At 39.2% G+C, this 22,517-nt stretch overlaps 4 protein-coding genes across 4 annotated transcripts; 1 reads left to right on the forward strand and 3 right to left on the reverse strand.

Annotated features, from left to right (window-relative positions):
• Nucleotides 1–3,465: 3,465 nt before the first annotated feature.
• Nucleotides 3,466–4,858, forward strand: LOC148157947 (pleckstrin homology domain-containing family F member 1-like). The gene is made up of 2 exons (XM_088008143.1): nucleotides 3,466–3,780; nucleotides 3,879–4,858. Exons 1-2 carry the CDS (start codon nucleotides 3,537–3,539, stop codon nucleotides 4,343–4,345), a joined length of 711 nt encoding a protein of 236 aa, XP_087864269.1. The 5' UTR covers nucleotides 3,466–3,536; the 3' UTR covers nucleotides 4,346–4,858.
• A 2,298-nt stretch (nucleotides 4,859–7,156) lies between these two features.
• On the reverse strand, nucleotides 7,157–8,996 carry LOC148157948 (pleckstrin homology domain-containing family F member 1-like). The gene is made up of 2 exons (XM_088008144.1): nucleotides 8,690–8,996; nucleotides 7,157–8,591 (listed from the first exon to the last, which is right to left on the reverse strand). The coding sequence occupies exons 1-2, from the start codon at nucleotides 8,931–8,933 to the stop codon at nucleotides 8,158–8,160; spliced, it is 678 nt and encodes a 225-aa protein (XP_087864270.1). The 5' UTR covers nucleotides 8,934–8,996; the 3' UTR covers nucleotides 7,157–8,157.
• Nucleotides 8,997–10,758: 1,762 nt separating this feature from the next.
• Nucleotides 10,759–12,194, reverse strand: LOC106931386 (pleckstrin homology domain-containing family F member 1-like). Its single transcript, XM_015009485.2, has 2 exons — nucleotides 11,890–12,194; nucleotides 10,759–11,791 (listed from the first exon to the last, which is right to left on the reverse strand). Exons 1-2 carry the CDS (start codon nucleotides 12,131–12,133, stop codon nucleotides 11,325–11,327), a joined length of 711 nt encoding a protein of 236 aa, XP_014864971.2. The 5' UTR covers nucleotides 12,134–12,194; the 3' UTR covers nucleotides 10,759–11,324.
• Nucleotides 12,195–17,530: 5,336 nt separating this feature from the next.
• Nucleotides 17,531–22,446, reverse strand: bglap (bone gamma-carboxyglutamate protein). The gene is made up of 4 exons (XM_088008145.1): nucleotides 19,408–22,446; nucleotides 19,258–19,308; nucleotides 17,951–18,035; nucleotides 17,531–17,819 (listed from the first exon to the last, which is right to left on the reverse strand). The coding sequence occupies exons 1-4, from the start codon at nucleotides 19,460–19,462 to the stop codon at nucleotides 17,717–17,719; spliced, it is 294 nt and encodes a 97-aa protein (XP_087864271.1). The 5' UTR covers nucleotides 19,463–22,446; the 3' UTR covers nucleotides 17,531–17,716.
• Nucleotides 22,447–22,517: the final 71 nt, after the last annotated feature.

Raw genomic sequence — 22,517 nt, forward strand, 5'->3', positions numbered from 1 at the left:
AAAACAGAAGAACTTCTTTGTTAAAGAGGCTGAAAAATCACTGTTGACAGGAATCAAGCCACGCCCAGCTGCTGCTAGTGTTTCAGTCTTTAGTCACCTAATCATTATGTTGCTTCACTGGAATGTGTCTCAAATGTCACGTCATTAAACAAAACACAAAGGATATGACAGACGGACAAAGAGCTTTGCTTTAGCTCCTCTACAGTAACACCAGCATCATTTTCAACCCATTCTTCTTACATCCTTCTTAATTTAAGTAAATTAATTTACTTTATTAAAGTAAATTAGTTTGTTAATTTACTTTAAGTACTAACAATACACACTATTATTGTTGTCTTAGTTGCATTATTTAAATATGTGGAAAACCAAGGGGAGGAAAGAACGGGGAACGTCCCACCAATTCCTTCAAGAAATTTAACACTTTTCTTTTAGTGGGAAAGTTAGGTATTAAACAAATCAACACTTTCTCAGAAAATCTATTTCTAAAGGACCAATCCACACATGCAAAACCATCCACACATTATAAGCCAAGAGTTACAATAATAAGTAGCTGCCACCATGGTTTCTAGACACATTCACTGCATAAGACTCCACTGCTGAAGAAAATGCACATTGGAGCTTATTTAATAAGCTCCAATCTGCAGAATGAGCCAGTAAAGAAAATTGAACAAAAAGTAGAAAACAAAGCATGTAGAAATACTCCAGGAAGCTCTCAAATGGCCACAGAGGAAGACACTAAAGGTACTTAAGAGGCCGAGTCAATCAGCTCACTGGGATCTAATCTGAAATCTGATGAAGCGACTGAAGTTCAGAGTGCATGAAAGAGCCTTTTAGACATGAAGACAGACGGTTTCTACAAGCAGCAGACGTCTTGAAAATAGAAAGTGGGCTTTTTTAATATAAATTATTTAATACATTTTATTTAAAGATGCTCAATGCTTATTTCATTTTAATCCCAATCCCACTTTATTGCATCACATTCTGTAAAAACTCCTCTTGTTAAGACCAAATAATGTCCATTCCTGGAGCTTTGTAACTTATTCAGCACGCCTGAATAAAATGAATGTTTTGTTATCAGTTGATCCAGGTGTGTTGGAGCAGGACGTGTCTCTCAAACTTTTTCTCAAAACTTTTCTATGACTTGGAAAAGTCATGTTAGCTAAACTGTGTTAGCTTCTAGCCGGTGAAACCGTTTCCAAAGCAACAGACGATACAAAATATGCAAACAAACATCAACTTTTAGAACATTTTTTTTTTCCTGGCTTTGATTCACAATTCAATAATTATTACATTCATCTAGCATAAATGGCTGCCTCTCATTTTAGTTGTAGATAAGCTCTTTAGGGGGTTTTGTTGTTGTTTTCTTTCTTCTTTGATTCTCTTGATCGTTTCATTATCAAAATCTTTTTATATTTTGCACTTGATGTGCTAGCTATGCTAGCTTGAGGACCGACGTAGCCAAAAAGGAAAGATGAGCATGAGAAAATATAATGACCTGAAAAATAGATTTGATTTTGTACTAAAAAAATTATGTTAAAAAATCTATTAGATACATTTTTTTTTTTTTTCCTTCATTGTTCCTCCAACTCCACTTTGAAACCCCCAGTCATGGTTAGAGGTTCATCACAACATGGAGGCAAATTCACATTCATTTAAATTGGGTGTAAATCACAAAGCCATTAGTTAGGTGTTTATTTGAGTTTCACATTTCAGCAACAAAGCAGTTCAAAGTGGTTTACACCATAAAAACATAAAACAGTCACCAATTATGACGCAAACAAACTTTACAGTTTGTCAAATGCCGTCAAACTTTGGAGCAGTGACAAATAATTTGTCATTTTCTGGTTATCCATTTTCAGGTCTCATATTTCCAGGATGGTGGGGGGAAAGATTTACAGGTTTTAGTTTAATTACCGGGAAGATAACTCACTACATAAATCCTAGTTCTTGTGATTCCAAAAATATTTCATCTCATTTTTTCACAGTCTTTCCTTTTTCCTTCCACTTAACAGGTTTCCTCATTTCAGTAAAAGCAGAATGCGTAGTCGGTTCTCAGAAACAAAATGTGCGTAAAAGAACCCAAAGTGCAAAGAAAGACCTTTGGAAAATTTGGAGAACAGTTGATTAAGATCGCCTTAAAATCCTAGGAATGTCTGGCTGTTTCTCAGAAGAGCAAGCTTGTACTGGTCCCACATCTTCAAGGCGTCAAGGAAAGTGTGTCGTATTGGAAAACAAATAAAAAGAATCTGCAGTTTTGAGTTTGATAATTGAAAAATGAAATAGAGAATCAGTTCGTTCACATTGGCCTTCCTTACCTCTGGCAGGTTCACATGGAAAATCATTTTAATTAATCCAGGAAGTTTGTTTCCAAAAACAACATGCATTTGAAAAAATATATCATTAAAAACTGGCATGTTATAAATAATATTCAGTGGGAAAATAATTGACTTTACATGAATTAAACCTTTACTGTTGCCGAGCAGCTTGTTGTGTATTTCCATTGTGACAGAGATATTTTATCTCTGTTGATTAGCTCCAAATGTTTGAGGAAGGCCCCCTAATCATCATCCTCATCATTTGATCCACAGATTAGATTAAAATCTGGGCTTTGACTGGGCCACCAAAGTATGCTAGTATGTTTCCAGTCAGTAGAAACATGTTAGTAAATCAATAACAATTTGTCAGTTGAAGGCTGTAAATCTTTTATGAGATGCCAATTTAATAAAATGTAAATAAAATTGCATTTCCTCCAAATGTTTTGCTCAATCAAAAGATCACAACACAGTGATTATTTTTATTTTATTATTGCAAAAATGTTATTGTTTGTGTATTATTTTTATTTTTATTTTTACAGTTCTCTTTCCTTTTTCAAACTCAAAAACAAAGTTTGTTTTTACATTTTGCTTCCAAGAAGTCGCTGAAGCATACTTTCCTTGATGGGTTTTAAGAACTGGAACCAGTTCATCCCAATCATCTTGGGATTTTAAGATGATTTTATTTTAAATTATTATTTCAGTTTTACTTAGACGGTAACAAGGAGGTTGGAACATTTTAAAGACAATAGCTAATAGCATTCAAAGTTTTCATAAATATACATTTGAAAAGTTGCATTTGGATTCAGCATTAAGGAAGCAATTTTCATCTTTTGAAACACACATATCCAGATAAGCCAACGAGTATTTACATCTTTAGCAAACAACACCGTAATGGGACTACTGATGGAAATCAGTATTTTTGCAAAATATGATATGGAATTTATCTGATAGCATCAGATAAAACCAATTAAATTCAATAAATCACATTCAGATTTTTACTGAGACTTTATGAAATATAAAAGAACTTAAGGACAGTGAAGCCTCCCTCCACCTTTCTGTTGTTTTTGTTGCTGCATAACTTCCTTACCCACTGGCTCCACCCGGGAAGTTCCACTGACATCATCAGGAAGATGAGTCCTTTAAAACGACTCCTGTCTCACTTCTTGCCACTCAACAACCAAACTGCTCTTGCTGCTGCTGCAACACACAAACATCAACATCATGGCTTTACTGGTTTCTGATGATCAGAACCGCCGAAGGATCAAGGAAGTTGAGAACTCCTTTGGTCCTTCAGCGCCGGAGCTTTTCACACCAGGTCGATTTCTGAAAGGAGAGGGGACCCTGATGAAGCAGGGCCGCAAGAAGTGGGATCAGAAAATGTTCTTCCTCTTCAACGATATCCTGGTTTACAGCAGCATCATCATGAACAACCGCTGGTACAAGAACCCCAAGATCATCCCGTTAAGTAAGTCACACACATGAATTCAGGAGTAAATTCAGACAGCAGCCAAACTGTTCATGGGTGCAGTGTGTTAAGATTGTTCAATCATTGTGTCATTTCAGAGGACATCATGCTGGAGGACATGGAGGACTCTGACGATGTGAAGCACCAGTGGCTGATCTGCACACCTCGCAAGTCCTTCCACGTGTCGGCCTCATCCGACGAGGAGAAGAAAGCCTGGATGCAGCACATCGAGGCCTGTCAGCAGAGCCTGCTGCAGGAGTCGGTCCTCCCAACGAAGACGACCTACGCCAAATCCTGGATCCCCGACCGAGTCGCTCAGAAGTGCATGCGCTGCCTCGCCACGTTCACCGCCATCAACCGGCGACATCACTGCAGAAAGTGCGGCTTCGTGGTGTGCAACGCGTGCTCCAAGGGCCGGGCCCTCATCCAGCACATCAACCCCAACAAACCGCTGAGGGTCTGCAAAGTCTGCAACAAAACGGAGGATGACAAGAATTTCCGCCTGAGGGGAGGCAGCTCCGGTTTGTGGGATGATTCAGAAGAAACATCCAGTGATGAAGAGTGAACACTGACCAATCCTCCCGTAGTAACCACATTGTAGGGTGACATTGACATGGTGTGACAGAAACCTAAAGTCACTTGTCCCTCTCCTCTGGAGAAAATGTAGCCACTAAACGGTACAGAGTTGATATTCAGAGAGAATCTGAATCCCTGCATGTGTGGAAGAATTGATCAGAACAGAGCAGGTGTCACCTGAGTTTAACATCAATGTGTTGATAAGACCTGCTGGACTGGAGGAGAGCAACGCAACCGCTACACAAGTGTTGGACTCTTGATCGATTAAGATCAGATGGAAATAAAGAAGCTGCTGTAGAAGACAGAAAGTCATGAAGTATTTGAAAAGTAAATAATGACAATATTGTAATATATACGTATATATAATTTTATCACTGTGCTCAAACTGTAGTGTTTTGTATGTATGTGAAGAACGTTTTTGGTCATGCTTACTGTTAAGCAGCTTGTTGTCAAACCGCTGCTGCAACTTTATCAATACAAATAAATGTTCAGTAAATGTAAAGAGTTTCCGTTCAGACCATTTTTTATTTATTTATTCATTTTTGTCTAAAGTTTGTTAAATTATTAATTCTACTGCATCAGATTCAATTGTGCACATTGTTTCAGTCAAGCTGTGGCATGCATTCATTTTTAAATATAAAAAAATGTAAAATGCAAACAGTGCTGGGAATGTTGCAACATACAGTGCCTTCAAAACATAATATAATCATACACCTCTCCCCCCAAATTATATATATATATATATATATATATATATATATATATATATATATATATATATATACACACACGCACATGGTATGCATTAGTCCTTTAAATACAAATATAACAAAAATGACAAATTTAGGTTTAAATTTATTTTGCTAACATTTGGCTAAACTGTTAATGTTAGAAGAAAACCTGAGACTCCGACTTGAATCTGATAGAGAATCTGCGGGTAGAGCTAGATCAGCTTTGAGCTCATCAACAGAGATAAACAGTCTAAAAATACCGGTGAAAATATGCAAAAAGCTGCTCAGCAACAAAAATATTTAAGAAAAAGCAGCATTTTCTTCAAATGTTATGCTACTCTTGCATTGTTTCATTATCTTTTGATAATGAAACAATGCCTGTGTCATTATCTCTTGATATCAAACTTCCTGGTTTAACGAAAATAATTTTCCATCTAAATCTGCCAGAGGAAACAATGACTCGGGGTTTAGTCAGTGTGTGAACTGACTGACTGTTTTTTGACTTTTCCACAGTTGTTCTTCTGTTTCCTCTTTCATTCAAGAAAATCAAACCACAAAGTTCTATTTAAAACACCCAGACATATTTTCAATTTTGCTTTGTATTGAACCTCTGACGCTGAAGCTCCATCTGCTGCGTCAGTATTGCAGATGACGTTTGTTGTCCGTCTCTAGGCAACAGTGACATTAGCAAGTCTTACCTCAATCACGACAGTTTTGCTAACTTCGGTATTTCTCATGTTTCGGCAACACTTAACTGCCCAATAAATAACTATTCTGTGTTTTTATAAGACTGTGTCAGTCCTAACCCAGCCATACTGTTTTACACACAACAGTATACAAGTGAGCAAACTGACTTAGTGCAAACAAGCAAACTTTAGCCTGAAGTTAGAGCCCATATACGCCAGGAGTTACGTGGAATCTCATAATTACTATGAAATTTATCACAAGTATTTTGTTGGGCAACATTGTAACTTACTTTTGAAAAAAATATCAGCCTTCTGGCGTCGTTTAGGATTGCTGGTGGTTTTGGCTGCTTTCACACTGCAGCCTGAAGTGACCCAACTCCATTTTCTTTTTCTTTTTTTTTTTTTTTTTTTTGACTTAATGCGACCTGTAACTAATTTTTCTTGACAGCCTGAACAACACAGGTCGAATTTTCTTTGAATGACACTTGGGTATCCGATGCGTATCCAACTCAAATGTGACCAAACGTCCAGGAAGTTCGTCCGAACTGAACGTCACTGATACTCGACAAACGTCTCTTTTCTGCTTCTTAATGCGTGCGAGCGGGAAGAAAAACAACAACCATCGCGGACTATTATCCAGACTAAGTTGTTAATATACTAGTTCCGGTTGGACAATAACGACTTTGCTAGCAAAGCAAGATAACTAAAAAGCTTCTTCCCTGTATCGTTAATGATACGGGGAATACAGCTGTCGTTCACAAACACTTCCATTTTCTTATAATACATCTGACAGTTGACTGTGGAATAATGAGGAGTGAGAAACCTAACAGTCTGCAGGTCTAGGTGCTTAGTTTTATACACCTGTGGCCATGGAAATGATTGGAACACCTGATTCCGATCATTTGGATGGGTAAGCAAATATGGTGTATTTGTCAAAGTTTTACACATTCGGTCTTGGTCTTCGGTCTCGGAAGACTTCACCCTAAAAATGGAAGGTGCCATTTTTAGTCGTCTTCCAAGGGGGGTGAGAGAGGCTGCAACCAAATGCAAACTTCTCTGATTTATATTTGTAAAAACGATTCATTTCTACCTTGTTTCATTCTCCATAACTTTGAAATGACAGTGCCTTCAGTTTTGAAGACTCTGTTGCAAGATTCCCTTCATTGGGCTGAAGTTATGCAGACTTCCTAGGAATGTAGTAAGGAACTATTTGAGTTGGGAGGTATGATGCTGGGAATCAGAAAACATGCAGCAGAAGCATTTGCACCTGGTTGCAAAAGGAAAGCATGATGTAAACAAGCTGAAAGATGACTGATGCGATAGGATTACCTATCGTGAAAGAAGAATTTTTGATAGAAAATAAGAATGCTCTGAACAGAACCCTTTACATTTACCACACATATTTTTATTGATAAAGTTGCAGCAGCGGTTTTACAACAAGCGCGTTAAGGAAAACATCATAATATTGTCACGGAGACATTTTGGCATAGAAAACATGACAGGTTGAGCACAGTGATAAACATAGATAAATATATCTGCAATACTCTCATAATGCTGTTTACTCTTTAACTCTTGTGCGTGAGGACTGAGGCAAATGATACAAGTTTTACGTTTGTGTGGTCGGTTGGACCCCATTTCTGGACACAAGGGTTAAATACTTTATGACTTTATGAGTGTTACAGCAGCTTCTTTATTTACATCAATTCAATCTGGAAAGACTCAGACGAAGAAGAAGGAACAATTAAAAGATTTAATGACAGCAATGAATAACAGTTATTTGGCGCTCGGGCCCCGGCAGCTGATCTGAGCTGAGATTTGATGTGAACTCGATGAACATCCTGATAACCGATTAGGGATGCTCTCCCCCGGGGCCCGACACTGGTGGTGGAGGTCTGGAAAGGGTGCCATCCTGCAGAGCCGAAGGATGTGGGTGGAGAAGGGGCGGTGGTGGGTTGAACGCAGCTGGGAAGCGGCTGACGGCTTCGGTGTGGATCCTTTTATGCAGAGCTTGATTGATGATTGGACACGCCAGGTGAGGTCCAGAGATGAGGTCGGAGATGAGCATAACGCCGATGGACGAACGGAGGGGATGGAGTCTTCCAGGTTGAATTTTCGCTATCAGCTACATGAGTTCAATGTTGTGTAGCGTTGCTGTTCTCCAGTCTTGTCAGGTTTTATCAACACATTGATGGTGACGGCTGACAGGTGTCCTACATATCTCTCCATGTTCAATTCTTCCAATCCCCACGTTTCTCCTAACAGATTTTAGATGCTCTCTGTGATTTTACACCTTAGCAACAGGGGGACACGCGACGAGACTTCAGGTTTCTGTCACACCACGTCAATTTCAACCTACAGTGGAGGTCAATGTCAGTGGTCAATGTTCACTCATCACCACTGGATGTTGCTTCTGAATCAGCGCTGCCTCCCCTCGAGCGTGCATTCTCGTCATCCCCCGTTTTGTTGCAGACTTTGCAGACCCTCAGCGGTTTGTTGGGGTTGATGTGCTCAATGAGGGCCCGGCCCTTGGAGCACGCGTTGCACACCACAAAGCCACACTTTCTGCAGTGATGTCGCCGGTTGATGGCGGTGAACGTGGTGAGGCAGCGCATGCACTTCTCAGCAGCACAATCGGGGATCCAGTTAATGGCGTAAAGGCGGTCTGGTTGGTGCTGCAGCAGGTAATTGAAATGTTCCAGCCAGGCTTTCTTCTCCTCGTCGGAGGAGGCTGACACATAGAAGGACTTGCGAGGTGTGCAGATCAGCCACTGGTGCTTCACATCGTCAGAGTCCTCCATGTCCTCCAGCTTGATGTCCTCTGAAATGACACAATGATTGAACAATCTTAACACACTGCACCCATGAACAGTTTGGCTGCTGTCTGAATTTACTCCTGAATTCATGTGTGTGACTTACTTAACGGGATGATCTTGGGGTTCTTGTACCAGCGGTTGTTCATGATGATGCTGCTGTAAACCAGGATATCGTTGAAGAGGAAGAACATTTTCTGATCCCACTTCTTGCGGCCCTGCTTCATCAGGGTCCCCTCTCCTTTCAGAAATCGACCTGGTGTTGACAGCTGCAGCCGTGAAGGACGGAAGGACTTCTCTAATTCCCCGATCCTTCGGCGGTTCTGATCATCAGAAACCAGAGTGTCCATGATGTTGATGTTTGTGTGTTGCAGCAGCAGCAAGAGCGGTTTGGTTGTGTGTTGCCAGATTTGAGAGAGGAGTCGTATAAAAGGCCTTGATCTGCTTCCTGATGATGTCAGTGGAACTCCCCAGGCGGAGCTGATGAGAAAGGAAGTTATGCAGCAACAAAAACAGCAAACTTGACGGTAAAATCCTGATTCTGGCTGATTGTTGAATCGAATCGGTTTATCCAAATTTTAACAGTGGAATAGTGTCGTAAATATATTGGATTTAACACAGTATTAATTTCCACCTGTAGTCACATAAAACAACAACACAATAGACAGCTTCTCTCTGCACATGTTTACAAAATTTCAAAAGATGAAAATAGCTTTTTTTTAACATATATAAAGCAAGCATTTCTCAAAACTTTCCAATTTCCTTGTTTCAATCTACATAACAAACAAACAAACAAAGAAAAAACATAAAATAAATGAAATAAAAACATCTTATAATTCCAGGAGCGTTTAGCCATTTCTCAGTATTTGCGCATCACGGATTCTTGTTCTGATTCCAGTTCTTACTACGCACCAAGGCAACTATGCTTCAAGCATCTTCTTGGAAGTAAAATATATAAAAAGACTCTTTACTTTTGTGTTTGATGAAAGACAAAAGGAAAGAAAACAACAGATTTCTGACCTTCCTTCCCGTAAAATCCAGAATCATCCAGATTTAGTTGGCAAACTATTTTAATTCATCCAGGAAGTTTGTTTCCAACAGATAATGAAACAATGCAAAAATAGCAAAAAAAGAAGCATTTTTTATTTTCATTGCAGAGCAGCTATTTGCATATCTCCCCTGATAATAATAGGCTGTTTTTCTGTACTGATGAGCTCCAAGCCTCCTTATCATCACCCTAATCTTTAGCTATGTGTTTACAGAACTGATACAAAAACCCCAAGAGTGGTTAATGTGGTTATTTATTTCAACTCAAGACAGTTAAATCCACATGCTAACTTTTCTGATGCAAATCTGTAAAAGATTTTAACAATCCACATAATTTTTAGTAAAATGTAGCAATTATGTGTATCTACATAAATCTGAGATAAAAAAAAGAGGTAATTAGGCCTGTCACGATAATCAATAAATCAATTAATCTCATGATAAATTAAAAGAAACTCAATAATTCTCATTAGCTTGATTTATCGTTTTTCTCTTTTCTTTCTCTTTTCACCAAAAACTGAATGATAAAAGTCTTCTGTCTGGTGTTTTGGTCTTAACTATCCTTTTTTATTAAATATAATTTTGCTTACAAAGACTTAATAACTTATGTTATTTGTTGTTTGAGTTGTTTTCTTTATTTATTTTGGATATTCCAGATGTCTTCCAGTTCCAGTCTTTAAATATTCATTAGAATTTAAAGTTTATTTATCTTTGAGAACGTGTTCTTGCATCTTTACGCCTTTATTACTATTATATAAATGAAAATAGTCTCAAAACAACAATGTTATAATTTATCACAATAAGTTCTATGACAATTAAATGTCCAACAAAATGTGTTATTGTGACAGGCCTGCAGAGGTTCATGATTGTTTATTATATGTTTTAAAGGCATGTGTGTTGCAACATTTGCTTTGTTGCGCTAAAGCCCTGCAGGCTTCCTAGGAATGTAAGGAACTGTTTGAATCTGGAGATTTGATGCCGGGAATCAGAAAACAAGCCAGGATGTGAATCACAGTTTGGACCTGGATAAGTTAGAATTAAAAATGAAACCATGTCGCTGCCTGATCGACACAGAAGCTGATTGAAAGAGGAGCTTTGGGTAGAAAAGAAGAATACTCTGGACACAAACTATTTGCATTTATTGGAAATTTATTTTTATTGATAAAGTTGTAGAAATAAGTTGCACAACTGTAAACATGAAATAAAACAGCATATGATTGGAAACACAGGGACATTTAGCTTCATGTGAGATTCTACTGTTTGAGGACAGTGATAAGCATCGATACAGCACTAAGTACATCAAACTAAATCATAAAAGGAGAACACTTTATATAATGAATATCTTACAATATTTTTTACTTTTCAAATACTTCATGACTTTCTGTCTTCTACAGCAGCTTCTTTATTTCCATCTGATCTTAATCGATCAAGAGTCCAACACTTGTGTAGCGGTTGCGTTGCTCTCCTCCAGTCCAGCAGGTCTTATCAACACATTGATGTTAAACTCAGGTGACACCTGCTCTGTTCTGATCAATTCTTCCACACATGCAGGGATTCAGATTCTCTCTGAATATCAACTCTGTACCGTTTAGTGGCTACATTTTCTCCAGAGGAGAGGGACAAGTGACTTTAGGTTTCTGTCACACCATGTCAATGTCAACCTACAATGTGGTTACTACGGGAGGATTGGTCAGTGTTCACTCTTCATCACTGGATGTTTCTTCTGAATCCTCCCACAAACCGGAGCTGCCTCCCCTCAGGCGGAAATTCTTGTCATCCTCCGTTTTGTTGCAGACTTTGCAGACCCTCAGCGGTTTGTTGGGGTTGATGTGCTGGATGAGGGCCCGGCCCTTGGAGCACGCGTTGCACACCACGAAGCCGCACTTTCTGCAGTGATGTCGCCGGTTGATGGCGGTGAACGTGGCGAGGCAGCGCATGCACTTCTGAGCGACTCGGTCGGGGATCCAGGATTTGGCGTAGGTCGTCTTCGTTGGGAGGACCGACTCCTGCAGCAGGCTCTGCTGGCAGGCCTCGATGTGCTGCATCCAGGCTTTCTTCTCCTCGTCGGATGAGGCCGACACGTGGAAGGACTTGCGAGGTGTGCAGATCAGCCACTGGTGCTTCACATCGTCAAAGTCCTCCATGTCCTCCAGCTTGATGTCCTCTGAAATGACACAATGATTGAACAATCTTAACACACTGCACCCATGAACAGTTTGGCTGCTGTCTGAATTTACTCCTGAATTCATGTGTGTGACTTACTTAACGGGATGATCTTGGGGTTCTTGTACCAGCGGTTGTTCATGATGATGCTGCTGTAAACCAGGATATCGTTGAAGAGGAAGAACATTTTCTGATCCCACTTCTTGCGGCCCTGCTTCATCAGGGTCCCCTCTCCTTTCAGAAATCGACCTGGTGTGAAAAGCTCCGGCGCTGAAGGACCAAAGGAGTTCTCAACTTCCTTGATCCTTCGGCGGTTCTGGTATTCAGAAACTAGTGAATCCATGATGTTGATGTTTGTGTGTTGCAGCAGCAGCAAGAGCAGTTTGGTTGTTGAGTGGCAAGAAGTGAGACAGGAGTCGTTTTAAAGGCCTTTGCTATCTGTGGAATTTTGTAGGTGGAGCTGACGAGAAAGAAAGTTATGCAGGAACAACGACAAAACGATGCAGCGCGGCTTCACTGACATTCATTTCTTTTATATTTCATAAAGCTCTGACTTATTAACTTAGTGATGGTTGAAGCTTAAAGTCAGTAAAAATCTTAATGCAATTATCAAATTGCATGTCTGGATGAAGAAAATAATTGTAGAATTGACATTTGAATTTTAATGCCAAAAAAGCTAAACTAAAGCTTTACTAAGTCAGATTGTTAATGCAGGAGTTGCTTTTGCTTTTTGCATATTCCAACTCGCTGATGGATAAAGAAGAAGAAACAAACAAACAAAATCAATCTTTGCTTCTTTCATAGAAGTTTCATAGAAACTCAGTTTCTGCTGGTTGGGCTCTTCCTGGTTGACTCAACTTTCAAGAGCTGAGCAACAATGAGAGTGAAAATCTTAAAACTCGACTGATTTAAACAAATTGCACAAGTTCAAACGGAAAACTTCTCTACCAGCATCACACACATTCAGAGACTGAAATATTTCATCGTTCTTCCCTGCAATAAAACTCCAATACAGAAGAGACAGAGAGTCAGATGTTGCACTGTGACTAAATCTTATTTTATTTGATAAACCAATCCTGCTTTAAACTTCTGTTTTGTTTTTTAGTCTTTATGATGCCAGGATGTTCATGACATCTTCATAGAGTAGTTATAAATGACTGATTAAGCGACTTCTGAAGGTTATTGGTTGCATTAGGATTTTATTTAAGGGCAGCAGAGTGGTGAATATGTAGCCAATATGTAGCGTTTGGCCCTTAGCGACGAGAGCAAACAACGAAACCCAAAAAATAGATGCGACAGGTGAAGAAGCCAGTGTAATAAAATTACATGACTCACAACTTAAAGAAACGACTATGGGAATTACCTTCACTCTCTCCTCTCATGCAACACGCCTTCCTGGGCCTTACGCTCCACCATCCACATCAACCAAGTATAGATGTAAAGAGCAAGACGTTGAAAATCTCCAGCCTTGTAAGATATTCTCAACACTATAACAAAAACAAACAAAAACTGAGGAACAGGGATAGTTGTAAAGTCCATCAGCTGCTGACAGGAAGGATCTATGTTTGTGCACTTAGGATGCAGCAGTCTGTCTCTGAAGTCATGCAAAATAAGAACAAAAATAAAAAAAACAAATCATGCAAAAAAAAAGAAAATCAAATCCAAATATTTCCCACTGTCCAACAAATGTATGTTATTTGTCAAAGAATTTGAAGTAACGGTTCAATTTTACTTTTTCTGCACCTTTATGCATGAATTTATCTCATAAAGTTCCAGAGAAATGCATTGAAGTTTGTATCTGTAATCAAATGTGGAGCTTTTACTGGGTTTCAAAGTTACGTCATGCGGCTTCAGGTTGCTTTGAGAGTGAGACAATCACCTTCTACAGCCACCATTCTATGAACCTGGATTGATTTATTTAAATCTACCAGTCAGTCAGTCAGTCAGACACATGAAACAAGGATCAGTTTAGGAACATTTCCAGGTGTTTTTGTCCCTCCTTGATAAAAGTATTCCTGATGATTCTGAACAAAACACAGAGGACGAATGTGCTCCTACTATAAGCATTCACTTAAAGCATCCATTGTTATTTACTAAAACACTTAATCGAATGAAGAAATCGGTCAAGTCAAATTTGCTGCGAAAACAATTACTAAAAGGTTTTTTTTTTTTTTTTTTTTTAATTATGGCAGCATTGCAAGCTGAAGAAAACTGGATGAAGTTGGCACCTGAACTGCCTCTGTTTGTGTTTGGCTCTGACTCATTAGCTATAAATAAAATCCTGGAAACTTCCATCGCTCAATTGTTGCTGCTATCTTTGCAGAAGGAGGAGAAGTAAACAAAACACTAAGGAAAGAAAGGTCTCTTTTTTTGCCGTCAGGCCGTTCAGTGCTTGTCTTCCTGTCAAAAGAGGGTGGAATAAATTACTGCTCATTAAAGGCTGAAAAAACACAGTTTATTGTGCGGAAAAAAAACTGGTTTGACTTGAAAGTCGACCAACATTTGTCAGTAAATAAATGAGTAATAGCTGAGCTGAATCACACAGATTGACCTTCTGTTTAATGAGAGTTTCGTCTGAATGTTTCACTGATTATCCTGTTGCAAGAGGCAGAACTTTGGCTCCAATCGATACTCCATCCTAGAATTTAGCGTTTAGCAAAGTGTTTCTCGGCTCTCCTCTCCAACTTTGTGCAAAAGCAAGTGAGACACTGAGGGTTGCACAATCATTTCACAACACAGCTTGTGAAACGTAGATGTTAAGGTTGAAGGTCATGCATTTGACCTTTCAAATGCCTGCAGAAGACTGAATCTATAAAATGTTGCTTTAACCCGTGGATGTATGATCCAAACATGCACAATGAAGATGAGTCATTGTGCATGTTTGGAAAAACAACAACATAAATTCTTAAAAAAAAAAAAGGTAAGCTATATAGACACTACATGACAAACAGGCCAAATCCAGTCAATTACTCTCTAGTTCAGTTGAAATCTGTTCAGTTCTCTGTAACTGAGTCCAGTCAGATTCAAGGTCATCTGCATTGACCTCTAAAGAAGATTTCCCGCCTCCCACAAATACAAGAAAACAGCAACAAACAATTCACCAAACATACCTCAAATTTTAAGCAGTTTGGATGAAAATGCGTGTTTGTTGTTGCAGAGACACAGCCATGCACACACACACACACACACACACACACACACACCCCCACACACACACACACACATGCACACACACGCACGCACACACACGCACGCACACACACGCACGCACACACACACACACACACTCAAACCAGCGCCACCAACCAGCCTTTGTTCATTACACTCAAGAAGGTTGTTTTTGTGCAGTTTGAACAAGACGTTGAAAATTTCCAGCCTTGTAAGATATTCTCAACATTATTACACTGTAACCATTTAAAAAAAAAAGTTTTGCTTTAATGGCTTTTAAGCATTTTCTTCGAACCATCTGAGACGATGTTTATTCATGTATTTCATGTTAACTTTGTTGAGCCACGAGTTTTACAGTGTTAAATGAACTTATTTTAAGACCCCTTGAAAGGTTGAACTTTAAACATTACTTGTATTTTCTAAAAGAAGTTTGTTACTGGCAAACTGAAGGAAACCAGTTATTGAGCCAAATCTCAGTGTTACATAAAATCCCTCGACTGCCAACCAGGAAACAGTTAATCTGTCAAACTCATGTTTCTGGTATCTGTGTCAAACATCCAGCTGGCGCAACAACAAAGTCAGTAAAGTTATATCATCCTGTTTGTTGTCAGTGTGTGCCTACAAAAACATCTGTTAGTTTCTTTGCAGTCACTGTTGCTCCGTAACAACAATCACTGCATGAATTGCACAAATTTATAAAAAGGAACCAGTTAAGTGAAAAAGTACAACAGACAAGACTGACTGAGAAACACCTTTTTGCATATTTCTGACTTTGAGTTGCGTAAATATGTGGACTCAACGCAGAGTGACTAACGCCATGTGTGGGAATGAGCTAAAACAGACGAGAGCTTCTCACTCTGAGACTCGTCAGTTTCTGCTCCGTTTCATGACGTTTCTAAAACTGAATCCGTTTCCTTCCCCTGAGTTACTCCAAAACAAAAACAAAACATCGGCAGCTGCCAGCTTCTGCTTCATCTCAAAGGCCTCAGCTGTCCGCTGAGTTCATGACAGACCTGTCTGGCAGCATCTCTCAGTGACTACTTCAGGTGCCAAACTTTTGACTGGAAGCTCTTTAATAATCTCTGTGGAAGCTGTAAAACCTCTGCAGTTCCATTGCTGTCAAATGGATTTGCATTGAACAACAAGGTGATCCTAACAGGCACCAAAGCTGTTGGACGTCTATCATTTTGTTACTGTTTCAAGCTGTAGAGTTGTGTGTTGAGTGTGTGTTGACCAAATTTGGAGAATCAAGGCACCAAACCAGTTTTTGGTGCCTTACTCAAACAGATTTGATCATAGATAGTTGAGCCTTGTACACAGGCCTGACTCCACCTGAGTTCAACTAAGCAAATGGGTTCAGGGACCTTTTAGATCCTTACTGTGTGTGGCAACAAGTTATCCATCGCCTTTGAGGAAGATATAGGGTCATTTCAGTGATCACTAAAATCATTTCCACGTGTACATTGTGAAGGGAACTCAAGCGACTGGGACTGAAACCACTATAATCAGTGAGGCCAGCTGGAGAAAAGGACTACAATTTGCAAGGGACCATAAAGACCAAACTCTGGAGCAACAGAAGATGATCATGTGATCTGATGAGTCCAGGTTTAGAGAGGAGGAAGAAGTATCCACCCCTCATCTCTAATGCCAGCCAAATTGTGAAATTGTGGTTTTTCCTCACATGGCTTGGCCTCCACAGAGACTTTAACCTGATTCAAAGTCTTGGGGGTGCGGTGGAGAAGGCTTTGCACCATAGCTGAACTCTCCCATCATCAGAACCAGACCTTGTTGTCCTGACTGATGTACTGGATCTCAGTGTTGTATTGTGGATTGCTTTTGCATTTACAGATGCTTTTTTTTTCTTTAGTTTTAGTAAAATTGTTTAAAATAGATTTAAAGAACTCGTAGGCTAATCACACACTCAGACTTTTAAATAAAACATTCCAATAAGGGCTGTCAACTTTAACCTATTTATGCATTAATATTATCTGCATTAATCTACACCTAACACGGACAAATCATGTCACCTATTTTGACTGAAAAGCCTCCCTCCCGCAGAGGCCGACCTGTTTCAAAGCAGCGTGTTGCACGGTGGTCTTGACTTGCGTTCAACAACTCAGAGTGGCTTTAAAAAGCACCGCGATGGATGAAATAAAACTAGTATAGTCTATTTATTATGACGATGAATTATCCTTCCTCTGAAGCACAAGCAGTCTATGGTTTCTAAACATAATGAAACAAAACTACTTATTTTAAGCCATCTTGAATATGAACACCTGGAAAACTCAGATCTTTGGTTTGAGACAATAAAACATTTTCTTAAGCATGTTTTGAGTACATGGATTTTTACATTTCAAGATTACAAAACCACTATGATTGCCTCTATTGTGATCAATCAAAGCTCTAGCGAGTGGTTAATATTATTGTGATTAAATGTTCTAATCGATTGTTGGCACTAATGGTTGCGACTGGCATAAGGATGGATGGATAGATCTGTTGAACAATAGAGACACCTAGTGGCCAAAATGTGTAAAATGGGTGTGATGGACTTCCATAAAACAACTGAAACCAGTTCAGTTGAAAGAATCTTTAATTTTATTTTATCACACTAATCTACAGGCAGAAAGCAATTCAATCTTTGCGAGCTTATTCCATTATCACACATTTAGCACCATTAAGTCCAGCCTCATGAAATAAAAAAGAAAACAGCTTAAACATGAGATGTGGACTGTTTTGCTGAGCAGTCAGATCGCTGCTTCTAATAGGGGATTGGTCCGTAGTAGGCAGTGTAGGCGGCGATGATCCCGTTGGTGTCCATCATGTGTTCACAAGCCATGTTGGCCTCACACACTTCCTTCAGACTGCGGAGAACAGGAGAGAAGCCAGCGAGACAGCCTCTGAAACCAATCTGACCGGAATCTCACAAAGTTGGATAAACATGAAAAATACAGAGCAGAGTTTGCCAGGCGATGAGACAGCAGAGCAGAAATACCTCTCCAGCTGAGCCAGGGACAGCTGTGCAGCAGCTCTCTTCTGCCTCACCACGGCGGAGGCCTCGTCCTTCTCCACAAACAGTCCTGCAGGTCACACGTTTAACGTTTTGCTGCGTTAATGCAATGTGACGGACGGCACTGTGGGTTATTCACATTCCTTGAGGTTTTCTACATTATGTCACATTACAACCACAACCTTCAATGTATTTTATTGGGATTTCACATGAAGGATCGACACTCGTGTTATGAACTAGAAGATAAACGAAGATTTTTATTTTTATTTTTTACACATTTCCAAATAAACGTGTGAAAGTGTGGAATCTATTGATCCAACCAATAGTCATGTTTCTGACAAATCTACAAAGCTCTATTAAAGAAGACAGACACTGTTTGTATAGAAGACAAAAGAAGTACAACATATTCTTGTGCTAAATTGGCCTAGTCAAAGTCCAGACATAAATCAAGCTGATAATCTTTGAAGTAAAACTCAAAAGCTGACATTTGCAGATTTGGTTTGACTCAGTTTGTGCAACCATAGAAACAAGAAGGATCAAAACCTCATTAAAAATAAACAGAATACGACTAAAAGAGTTGGGATTTTGAGGTTGCAGCCTGAATATGGTTGGGAAAAAAATTCAAGGGGTGTGAATACTTTTGTAAAACAAGAAAAACCAGTTAATATGTTTACTAGAATGAAAAGCATCGAGTTTAGATCAAATCCCAACCTGCCCAAACTGAGGAGGCTCTTCTAATTACCTCATATTTTTATATTCAAGTAAAATCTGTTTTATCTTAACGAAATAAAATTTCAACATGTTGGCAGCAACAGAATAAATACATAATGAATGAACTCATTGTTTTTGCTGCATGCTGTCTGAATTTCACTCTGGATGAATTTAAAACAAAATCTTAGCAGGTATTTTAGTTTGGCTTCTACAGCAAATATCTCAGTAAACTTGACATAAAACAAAACTAACAAGAAACTTTTCAGCAAGATATAGTTTAATATTTAATTCCTTAATATTAATGAAAAACTGCTAGTTCCACTGGCAGATTACTTCACGTGTAAAAAGACATTTTTTCCGTGTTACTTGCACTAGAAACTAGACAAAAATACTTGGTAAGACTCTTTTTTTTTAATTTTTTTTTTGCAGTGCAGGTTTTTAGGCTCAACTACAAACTTTACACCTTAGATTTTGGTTTTACTGCTCTCTAAATTAATTACTAAACCAATCAAATGACAAATAGTGATACATATCGAATGTTTTGATTATTTAACGTGGATTATAACTATCAGATTTCATACCTTCCTCCGGAGCCGGGGCGTCTGCAGCAGGCTGGGGGTCAGGGGCAGCATCTGTAAAAAAAAAAAAAAAAAAAAATAGAAGTAGTAACAATTAGAGATGTGCTTTAGTGATGTGTCATGTTTCTTATTATATTTATTATATAAACTTACCTGAAGTCATGTAGACTGCCAGGGAGCAGAGAACCAGAACGATGAAGGTTTTCATCTTCAGCTTCTTTCCTTCTATCTGCAGCTTCAGGTCTAAGTCAGCTCCCTTCCCCTGTCCGTCTGTCCGTCTGTCTGTTCTTTTCCTTCCCAAAAATCCTTATACTTAAAGTCAGTTTATAGATGTCTCCCTCGTTGTGATTGGTTGGGGAAACGTGTATCACACACACCCACACTGATGGAAAAGATGTGCAGCTTTTCCAGAAAAAAGAAACAAAGAGGATAGATTTTTTTATGTTGCCATTATGTGGCAAACGGCAAATACTAGTGCGGCACGGGCCAGGAGATAAACGGGGCTCAGGCTGTGCCTGTCAGGCTCACCTCAAATAAAAACACGTTGAAAGGAAACTAAGACAACAAAGCAAACAACGACTAAACTCTTCACACCAGCAGCAGGTGCAGGGTTTCCATCAATCTTGGGGTAAATATGTGAGAGATTTGAAATGTTCCCATCCCAGCAGCATCACGTTTCATCCACCATACTTTTTTAAAGCTTTTTTATTTTTTTTACAGTTAACAGATTTTTATTTAATGAGTCCTGGTATTTCAAATAGTGCGTCATTGCAGACTTTGTCAGAAGGTCCAAAGAGCCGCTTACGGAGCGCTGCTCAGTCAGATCCTCTGTTCTTGTGTTTCCTGACTTGCTGGTCTGACTGTGGCCAAAACATCAGTGGTTCAGAGGTGGCGTCCACCGCATGACCTTTCAGTAAAACACTGGCTATACGCTGCTACTTTCTGTGTATTTGGAACTGCCTTCAACCGGCGTTGATTATGCTGAAACCTCAACAGTTCAAAATTCGGTAATGGGAATAAGGAAGATCAAAGGCCTAATTGTAGAGATCTAATGTCATGTTTTCACATAAGCTCCTACAGAATGGTAGAAAGATGAATGTGTGTGTATTTATTCAAGGGGTTTACATATGCATGTGATTTTCTATTATTATTTTTGTTACACATTTTCTTTATTTTTTATTAAAACCATTATGACTCGCATCATTAAGTGTTAACTGGCCGTCATGAAGATTAGGGCTGGGATTGTTAGTGGAGTCATGATGTGATGTGGGAAAACAATGTTTTACAAAGTAATGTTTCACTTTTGTGCTAAAACAATAAAAATGGTCTTACAGAAAAAATATTTATTTCACCATGGTGTGTCAAATTAACACACACCTGCCTCAATAGAATGCCATGTTTTCTTGTTTTTCCCATTTTGAGGAGTTTAAGAAACATCAGTAACACTTTATATGAAGGGCTGTGCATAAGACTGACATGACACTGTCAGAAACGCAACAAAACACAAGTTATAAACATGAAGGAGTCTTTATGACTGTTGTCAGGAAGTGTCATTTGGTAAATAATGACACTTTTAATGCAAAGTTTTACTTAAAGTTGCATTAAAAGCCAAATAAAATGGTCACCTTTGCAGTATTCAATGAAACTTTGCATTAAACGTGTCATTATTTACTGAATGACACTTCATAACAGTGTCATGTCAGTCTTATGCACGCCCCGTCAAATAAAGTGTTACCCAACCATCTGTGTCATGTCACCTGTATGACAGATGCAGAAATAAAAATTCAGACCAGTTCATATTATTCTTTTTCTCAATTTCATAGCGACAGCTCTACTGAAGTTGAAGCCAGACTGCAGACACCACAGCACTGCTGTTAGGAGTTCGGACTGAGCGACAAGGATTTGTCACATTTTACTGAACCTTTTTAAAACATCTGTGGCGGCTGGCACCCCGGAGAGGCCAGAGTCTTCCAGTGGCCGCAGGCTTTTCAGGCCCGGGCTGCTCAGGCCAGATGGCAGCAAGAACCAGGCATTACAATCTGAAGAAGGCAAACCTGCCGACTCTAATGATGTGACATGGTTTTAATCTGAGGGCTCGCGGTTTTATTGCAAACCGCGGCGACTCGCCACAAAGAGAAGACAACCTTTATAAGCCGGAGCTTTGTCGTTTGAGGAGTTATAGGAGGGATAAATTTGGAAAAGATATTTATACCGAACTGAAACTGGAGCATGTTTTGAAAACTCTAAAACTGGCTGCATTGTGAATGTTATTAAAACTGCAGGTTTATACGAGGACAATATTCCTTTGAAAGTTTTAAATATGAAAATGTTTTAGATTAGCCTTCTTAATGTGTTTTGTTCCTTCATCTTTGTTTCGTGAACTCTTAGGTTATCGAGTCCTGCCAGACAGCAAGGGGTATAATTTCTCTGTCTGTGTTTGCTTTGAGGATCTGACCTCCAAACATCTTTCATTGTGCCTATTTGTGGCCGTATGACCACAAAACATCCAGTGAAACTGCCTTTCTGGGTTTGTGGGCGGCACAGACCCAAACATCTTCCCAGCATGCACCAGGTCAGAGAGACGCACCGATCTGTCCTCAGTTGTAGAGATTTCACTAGAAACTACAACTTTTTGTAGGTCACAGAACATATTCTCAAGAATACTGTTCTAAGAAACTGAAATGCCTAAAGAGGGCTGCATGTGGGGAACCTCAAGGCTCTATTATCGAGCCACTTTTACTTAATGTCTACTTGCTTCACCCTCAGTTAAAAACATATTACAACCTGGATGTGCTGATGGCACACAGACATTTCCACGTCTCCAAATGACCACAGACCCTTTCGGTCCCCGAGTCTCTGTTAATTAGTTAGTGGACTAGAATTTCCTCCAGCTTAATGCAGAAAAGAGATAAATCCTGTTTATAGTCCAAAGAATATAAGGCCAGATACAACGATGTTAAAAACTACAGAGCTTACCAGACACATGGGTCTGATTATGGACTCAGAACCACACGCTGCCAATCTGTTATTGACTTTAAAACAAAGCCAGGATTTAGGATTTCCTGGAAAAACTGGATATAGAAAACAGATTCTTGCCTTAACTTTCAGGATTTCAGATTTTAGTTTGAAAAAATATGCTTGCAATAAATAGCAAGTGATGTTTGTGTCTCATCAAATGTTAATGTTTCAAAACAACCTGTTTATAATAATCATTGCATGGATTCGTCTCTGCGTTAGAAGCTCTTTGGGGCCCCCTGCTGGCC

Source organism: Poecilia mexicana, unplaced genomic scaffold (genome assembly GCF_051168715.1).
Source record: "Poecilia mexicana isolate PSO_F unplaced genomic scaffold, ASM5116871v1 scaffold_8, whole genome shotgun sequence".
Taxonomy (NCBI): domain Eukaryota; kingdom Metazoa; phylum Chordata; class Actinopteri; order Cyprinodontiformes; family Poeciliidae; genus Poecilia; species Poecilia mexicana.